Genomic DNA, 8,999 nt, shown 5'->3' on the forward strand with positions numbered 1-8,999 from the left:
AAATGACAACAGAAACAAATGCTGCATTCAACGGTCCAAATTCATTAAAAACTACAGGACCCACAAATACAATCACAAGCTCTCACACCAACTGACCAACATTAACATATAAAAACTAAAAATACGCTCTCTCTCCTTTGGAGAGGGCTACACATCTACTACACGGTTAAAACACACTACGAAAGTAAAGAAAAAAGAAAAGAGCATTGGATGCCAAAAGATGCACTCCAACTGCTACTTTCCTTTCAAAAAAGAACAAGGCCAAACAGACAACGGTTACTTTTTTGGTCATGGGGACTAGGGGTGGGGGGAGAGATCGAGCCTTTCTTGGCATTAAAAGTGCTCAAGAAAGTGATTATTGTTTTATCTCCCAGCTGCTTTGTCAAAACACCATTAATATTGGGGTTTAGGGGAAGAAATTTAGGCGAGAGGTGTATGTGGCTTTTGGTGACCAATTACTTGGAATGACATCTTTGGCGGAGAGAGCTTTTCCTGTTGATAGTGTTGTTAGCTTTACAGAAAATGGCCCCTTTATGGGTCCCCCATTTATGCACCAGTTTGCACCCCATATATGATTCATCGGCAGCCACTCTGTAGAACCACTCTGCCCACATAAAGATAGAAAGAGATTAAATTTTATTTAATCTTTTATAATTATTGACTTGATCTGTTTTTATTAGTAAATAATAAAAATAGTATCAACAATTGCTCTAATCACGACTTACACTTTTAATGTATTGTGAAAAATATTATGCCTAAAACATTTTCCTTTAGATTTTCAAAACTTGATTAAGCCACAATATTAAGATTAAAAATTAAAAAAAAAAAAAAAAAAAGTTTGGCTTCAAAGGATGTGGGCATAGTATGCAACATGTACACACATTTGTCAAGGAAAAAGAAAATGGAGCTGTTTATTTTTACAGAGTATGTATCTTGTATCGAGGCTGGTCAACAGTCGGGCTATAAAACTGTAACCATGGCAGAAAAATATCATTTCGAACATGCTTAGAACGTGACTTTTAAGATCGTGGCCCCTATCCATTTCACATGCTTTGATTCAAGACTCAAGTGAATGGTTGAATAGAAGCCAAACTAAAAAACAAAAAAGAAGGCTAAAATGTGCTTTTGAGCACATTGGCCAATGGCCCCCATCAACAATATCTAACTAAAAAAAATGTAAAAAGGCAGCGAATTAGAACAATACCGGATGCTTACAACAATTTCATAATATATCTTATGTGATAAGTTATTATTGGTTCTAATTTGGGCTCACCACTGGCATTATTTTTTAATCTATCAATAACAAATTATTGTAAAAAAATATTATGAATTGCTGAGTAGGGTGACACATGATAAAGGAGCGAGACATCCGCGATATTAGGAATTGTCTACTGCTAACAAAGTGACTATAGTAAACTACCAATAATTCCATGGAATGAAAATCTTTATTTGAGCGCGCTTATGCATTACTTTTTAGGTAAACACTATCACTTTAAAGTTGAAAGTTGAGACATATTTATTAAGTATTAACTTCATTGATTTGAGAAGTTTATTAATTATATGCAATTTTGTGGAGCGTGAAGAGACATGCTCTTTTACTTTTATTTATTTTATTTTATTTTTATCTCTTTTTGTTAGGTGATCAAGTACAAAAATACTGTAGATGGTGGACTAGAAGACCAGAAAAGAGGAAGGAAACAATAAACAAGATAAAAACTTAGCAAAAGAAGAAAGCTACATACTTCTTTTATATGCATTGACCCCACGTCTCCATCTCCGCCCTCATATTCCACTAGAAGTGACAGCCAATAATCTGTTGAACCTTCATTCACATGGAAGGCAATGTTCTTTCCACGATACTTGCATGGTGTCCTATAGGTACAGAAACATTTCCCATTTATTGGAGAGTTTTTTGTATAAAGGCAAGCCAGTGTAGAGTAAAGCATAATCTTTTATGGAGAATAAAAGAAAAAGAAGCAAAAGACTGATTCATTTATCAAAAAGAGAGAAGAAAAGAAAAGTAAAAGCAAACCCTTTTATTCTGTAGCATACAGTTTTCCGCTTGATATACTACATTTATCTTAAAAGAAAAATGCTAGAGTTATAAATTTTTTTACAAACTTTAATAATGGGCTCAGATCAGATTCAATATATATTTGCTAAAACATCAGTTCCAAAAGATGTTACGAAATAGCTAATTTGTGGCTGTGGATCATGTATCATTACTTATCCTTAAATCTTAAACAACTAGAAAATAAGAAATTTAATCAGTTAATCATTATTCCAACCTATCTTTTGTTAGCCTTAGCACTGGAATTTAAGGAAAAAAAATTGATGACTTAAGATAATAGAATCTTAGGCAATGACTTTATGAGCATGAAGACAAACTACAATGAGGTTCTTTTTTTTTTTTTTTTTTTTGGTTACCGAAACTACGTTGAGGTTTGATTCTCAAAAAAAGAAAAAAGAGAGGTTAATTTTGTTTCTTCTTTTTTTTTTTTTTTTGGCCGAGTAAAGAGACGAGGTTAATTAATTATTCTGTAGTTGCAATGCAACAAGATGTGGGCAATAGTCAATGCCTGGAACTATGAAAACGAGCCGGTCGCATAATCTTGGTAAAAGAAAAGGAAAATTAATGTGGTAATCTAAGGACAAATTTCCCTCATTCTCAAGTTTAAGAAATAAAAATCACACAAGTCATGCCAAATGTTAGTTACTAGTTGGCCAGAGATACAAGAATCAGTGAAATAAAATATAAATTAATTAACAAACAGATAACCGAAAAGTGACAAAATTGCAAGTGACCAAAACAGAGGCAGTTTAAAAACTTAAAATGTAAAGACATACTACACAGTACAAATTAAAACACATACCTTCGGTAAAGGACTGGTAGTTCACCTCGGTTCCTGAGCGGACCACCCTCACCGGCTACAGCCATGTGTCCAAAGGCTGCGCCACTGAGGTCAAAGTGGCGCCCACCGGAGCATCCGGGACACTCGTCTGTGACTATTATGGTCACGGCACGTCTCGAGCATATGCTCTTGTCTTGGCACCTAACCTTGTAACATGCCCCACATCCTTCGCCATTCTTGAACAGTATTGGGTTCACTGCACCAACCCTGGCCCTCAATGGCTTCACGTCCACTAAGGACCCGTACCCACATGCCCCACCTACAAAACCCAATTAAATGACGTTACATTTACATACAAATTAAATTTGTCAGCATACACACGGCACTGTTTGGTTGTGTGGTTCTAACACACATTTTAAACAAACTTACATATATTTCAATATACTTTTTCACTCACATGTACATCAAAAACACCCAAACAACATTATTCAAAATCTTCTACTAAATGGGCCCTAATTACTTCTTTTTAAAGAGATATTTCAACCGTCTGCACTTATCATCAAACCAAAACATCAATTGATTTTTAGTGTAAATGGGATTAAATCTTAAATCTTTTATACAACCATCAAAACTTTACCACTTAGACTAACTTAAAATCACACACTATTTTTCTTTTTAGAAAGAGACACACAGTTAATTACATAAACTAGACATCATTGGTCCCACCATCCTTAAATTCTTTGTGATAAAAATAAAGTATTCGGTCTAAGCTGAATTTAATGATTTTCTCACCCTTTGAGAACCAAGAATTTTCTTACAAATTAGAAAAGAGTATAACCAAAATGCTAATCCTACAATGCCAATTAAACTAAAACTGATTCACTAAACTAAATTGGGAACTTGGCAAAGAAGAATTACAAATAGAGGATAAAAAAAACCAAAAAAAAAGAGAATCTGAAAACCTCAAAGAAGCAACATGGGAAGTGGGAAACTAGCTAATGTGGTTGGGGTGAGTGGGACCTACCGGTGCTACCATCGCCCTCGGGGTCGCCGTACCAGGTGGCGGTGGCGGGGTACCAATGCAGGTCCGGAACACGTTTCTGAACCTGAGCTGAAACAACCAAACACTTCAACAAAAACCAAATGCTAAAAAACCTGCGGCCAAAGCTACCGTGACGCAGCATTGTGTGGCTCATAAGGGACGGTGGCGCCACCAGTTCAAGCAGCTCACAATGTCAGTTTTCCGAAAAGCACAAAGCCCAAGAAGAGAGCTTTTTTTGCCGACACTTTTTTTCTGTGTAGTCTAAAGTGGGAAAGCTTGCAGTGTTTTCTTGCTTTGAAGGTGGGATGTCTTGGTTATATTATAGGAGTAATATATAGAGAACAGGAAAAGGTATGTTCTTCTTTAATGACCATGTGAGCCATTGTTCTTGGTTTTATTTTAGGGAATGCCATTGGCAGTTGGGTCCCACGGACAGTTAAGGCGTTAATTCCGCTGGGCCGTACTTGTCAGATTGAATAGTGAGGAAGAGAATTGGTGGACATAACAAATTTACCTATCTGTTTTTGATAAGTAACAAATTTAGCTAATGGTTAGTGGCAAGTAAAAAATCTCTAAACAAAATTCATAACTGAAATGCTATTATCTGATAGTATTTTTATAATAAATTTTAAGTGATAAATTGTTACTAGTTGTTATTAGTGAAAAAAAAAAAATTTAATGGTAAATTTAAATTAGAATTGACTATAGGTTATCATGTAAGATTTGTTATGAAAGTTTTGTAAAATTATTATATGCGTAACACTTTTCAATTGATAAAAGTTTTTTATTTTTTTTTAATTTACATAAAATGACCAAAAACACCCTTAATTATTGTTGTTGTGAAATTTTTGTAGCATTAGCCTAATGAGAAATGAGAGTAGTGAGGTAATAATTATTGTTGTTGTGAAATTTTTGTAGCATTTGCCTAATGAGAAATGAGAGTAGTGAGGAAGGGGTTGTTGATGTGAAATTTTTGTAGCATTAACCTAATGAGAAATGAGAGTAGTGATGTGAAATTTTTGTAGCATTAGCCTAATGAGAAATGAGAGTATTGAGGTAGGGGGTTGTTGATGTGAAATTTTGGTAGCATTAGCCTAATGAGAAATGAGAGTAGTGATGTGAAATTTTGGTAGCATTAGCCTAAGGAGAAATGAGAGTAGTGAGGTCATAATTATTGTTGTTGTGAAATTTTTGTAGCATTAGCCTAATGAGAAATGAGAGTAGTGAGGTAAGGGTGTTTTTGGTCATTTTATGTAAATTGATGTTTCTACCGTTGGTCTTCTTCTCTATTGGGGGAAAAGCAAACGGTAATGTGTCATGTGTGGGTCACTGAGTTTGTTGAGACATGGAGGAAGTGACGTCGGCAACGTAGTGTCTGAGAAACGATACCGTTTTGTGCAAACAGGTAAAAACCTTGGAAACTGTTTCGGTACAACAACTAGGGTAAAAAAATGTGAAAGGGCTTTGCAGGTTTTGTTGACCTATTTGGTCTACTTGGTTGAGAAATGTGCATCCTCGAAATGGAAGACCATTTTCTATTTCAGCTGTTGTTTTTAATATTTCTCTTTTTCTTTTTCTTTTTCTTTTTTTCTTTTTTTTGATAAGATATTTCTCTTTTTCTGCTACTCAACTCTCTGTAGTTTTTTTTTTTTTTTTTTGATGGGTACTCTCTGTAGTTTTAGTCTTTATTTCAATCAATGTGTTAATTCTTACCTTAATGGCAAGGTTAGCTGTTGGCTTCTATTAGTTACTATTACTTTCATTAAGAAACTATGTTACAAAGCTTCTCTCTCTGCCCAAATTAAAGAAGCCAAACTATAAATGGATGCATTAATTTTGGAAACAAATACTAATATAAAATTTCAATGGAAGTGTCAAAAACATGTGCTCGAGAACATGGCGGGGCTAAAATTCTGAATTACTGGCCAATGTGTGGTCCATTGAAGCAATTTTTGTTTAGTGTTGGTATCTTGTGTATATCTTATCTATTCAATCAATAAATGGACCACCCATTGGATAGACCAAATCAAAGAGCTATAATTGGTATTGTCCAGATTCCAGATGAATGACCAAAGCCTCAAATATGCACAAGTGTGACATGACTCGCGTAAAATCAAAGATGCAAATTGCACTGTTTTCACTCTAATGGCGTTGGTGCCTCCACTAAATAGTGGGCAATGCAGATTGCAGATCATACATTGGTCTAAGAAGTTTGTTGTTTTTAGCACACTTTAGTTGGTTGCTTTGAATGTGGATGCTAAATGTGAATGATCCAAGGCCAAACAGTTCTAGAAAAAAGATGGTGATTACCATAATAGAAGGAAAATCTCCACCAATTTCGATGCCCGGACTGTGTGTTTAAAATTTTTCTAATTTGTCTGCAAGCTCTAACAGAACATGTGACTAGGCAGACGAATCTAATCCTTATCTTGCATTCAAACCATCAAACTTTGTATAGCTATAGTTTCCGTTGGTATTTAATCCTAAATGTACTTGATTATTATCGACATTTCACATCAGCATATAGGCATGTTGCTCGTGTTTTCTATTATTAAAACCAAACCTCCCACTCACTGTAGGATAGGATAGGACCCTAGCTGTATCAAAATTCTAATTTTTTTTTTTAATAGGAAAATACCATTTTGGCCATTACATTTTTGGGTTATTGTCAATTTGATCCATACATTTTGGTACAAGCCAGTTTGCTCTTTATTAGTTTCAACTTGCAATCAATTTCTGTTAGTTTCTTCTCAAAAAAAAAAAAAATTCCGTTAGTGAGTTGAAAATAATAAAGACCAAATTAACTACTACTAAAATGTAAAAAACTAAATTAAAAATGACTCAAAAAAATATATAGAAACCAAAATGATATTTTTTGCGTTCTCTTTATTGTCTAAACTTGCTTTACTAGCGAAGGAGGTAATGTTATTCTAAAATTTTCAATCTATTTATGTCATTTTGTTGGGGAACTTCTATTATTATGTTGTCTATTTGACCAAATATTTTTCATCCAACCCCAAATATAAAATCAAAAAAAAATTAAAAAAGAAATCCATTTGATCAATGAAGCAACTATTTTGAGTTTATTCAATGCTTTGAGTATATATTCTCCATCTCATTTTTTATATTTTACTTTATACTTCAACAATTATAGTATATCATGTGTCTCATAATTTTTTTTTCCCTTCAACTCCAAGAATCATGCTTATGTCATATAGATCTAGCATCCTTGTTTACGCTACACGTTATTGTTTATACTAGTGCTTAAACCTAAATCATATGCTATGTTTTTTTCATAATTATCAATATATTAACTTAGTACTATGTTTTCTACATATATTAACAAGTGATTATGACTAGTATAATTATTGGTAATAAGAAAAATGTTAAAATTGCTTACAAATTGACACGATAATAAATATGATTGGTGTTATTTTAACAACATAATAAATAATTGTCAAAATTATTTTTTGTTTGTTAACAGATCAATTTGTAAGTTTATGTAATTTGTAATATCTCCCAAAAAAAAAAAAAAAAATCACTCATATCATAAAGCCTGGAAATAACACATCCAACCGAACAACTAATAAAGGCCAGTGGCCCTAGTGGGTACTTACAAAAGAAGATGATGATATAGCTTTTGTCTTTCTTTGACTATCTTGAAAATATTGTAGCAGATCTTTTAAATAAAACACGTAAAAATCAAATAATTGAAAAGGGAAGCATTTTTCGCGCTCTAACTCTTCCCGCTCTCCTCCATGATTGATCAAATTTTCTACTTCTGATGTCTGCGGAGGGTAAGCATATGAAATAAGTGCGCTTCAAAGTGCCTAACAAACATATAATAATACTTAATATCAACGAAAACACAAACATATATAATAAGATACACAAAGGCCCACGACGATTGATATGTTAAAAGACGAATGCCTTATAGTTATTATTAAAAGTTCATCTCCATGATGTTTTAATAAACTACTATGATTATCTAGTAGTGGTTAAAGTAGCTTTCGTTGAAGATTATACCTTGTGAATCCAATCAGCAAATAACACAAAGCTGTCCCAATTTTTATATCGAAATCAAAGCCAATTTATTTTATTTTATTTTATTTTTGCATGTTACTATTTTATTTTATATATTCAAGAATATATAGCATGGGTGTCCACAACAGAATCGAGTATCCGAATCATGCTTTTAAAAGGCAAAATCAAGGGAGAAGAGAAAAGGCTACAAGAAAAGTGTAGTTTAATCACTTTATTTCATTTCTTTTTTTACCTTCCTCTTTCCTCACCTCGTGAGTTAGAAGTTGTCAAGGAGCTTTACGGGTTGTATGAATATTCCATGCTAGGGTGTGCCGATTATTTTGAAGAGTTGGTAGCCACATGCAATTTTATTGTTTACTATTTTGAGTTTTGGTTCTTGTTTGAACCTAAAGAAAATATGTGTTATCAACAACAATATTTGATACATTGAAGCTCTCTAGTTGCAGAGAAAAAACAGAAGATTCAAAAGTCTATTTGGAAACTACTTATTTTGCTAAAATTGAAAACTTTTTGTTAAAAGTACTGTAGATAAAAGTAAAAGTTAACTAAAATAGTATCGTGAGACTTATGAATAGTATCAAAAAATACAATAAAATCCATAAACAGTAGCAAAAAATAAGCTGAATAGAAACATAAACGGCCAAATATTATTATCCAAACGCAACACAACTTTGGTAGAATATCTCTGTCAGTGTCACTAATCGGCTAGTGATGCATTTCATCCCAATCTTTTTAGACAAAATAATGCGCAGTGTGTTGGAAATTTAGTGGAATGTGTTGATAACGACAGACAAATGAAAGCGACTAGTGTTGATATTTTACAATCGTTGATTACAATTTAGACCTCAAATTTTAGGCCTTAAGTCAGTTTTAAGCTTAGTAGAGAAATTAAGCCCAATTGTTCAAGTTATTAACCAATTGACATAAACAACCATAGATAAGCATACAAACAACCCCAGTCACAAAAGAGTAATATTACTGCCATAAATTATTTTATAATATTTTTACAGATTGTTGATATGGTCAACTTCTTACTGGTTCTTATCTAAATACATCCTTAG

The 8,999-nt window shown here is 33.2% G+C and overlaps 1 protein-coding gene across 1 annotated transcript; it reads right to left on the bottom strand.

Moving 5' to 3' along the window:
* Positions 1-19: 19 nt before the first annotated feature.
* LOC126695510 (expansin-B3-like) lies at positions 20-4,211 on the bottom strand. The gene is made up of 4 exons (XM_050392279.1): positions 3,877-4,211; positions 2,874-3,171; positions 1,743-1,872; positions 20-604 (listed from the first exon to the last, which is right to left on the bottom strand). The coding sequence occupies exons 1-4, from the start codon at positions 4,046-4,048 to the stop codon at positions 407-409; spliced, it is 798 nt and encodes a 265-aa protein (XP_050248236.1). The 5' UTR covers positions 4,049-4,211; the 3' UTR covers positions 20-406.
* Between the last annotated feature and the right edge of the window lie 4,788 nt (positions 4,212-8,999).

Source organism: Quercus robur, chromosome 8, assembly GCF_932294415.1.
Source record: "Quercus robur chromosome 8, dhQueRobu3.1, whole genome shotgun sequence".
NCBI lineage: Eukaryota > Viridiplantae > Streptophyta > Magnoliopsida > Fagales > Fagaceae > Quercus > Quercus robur.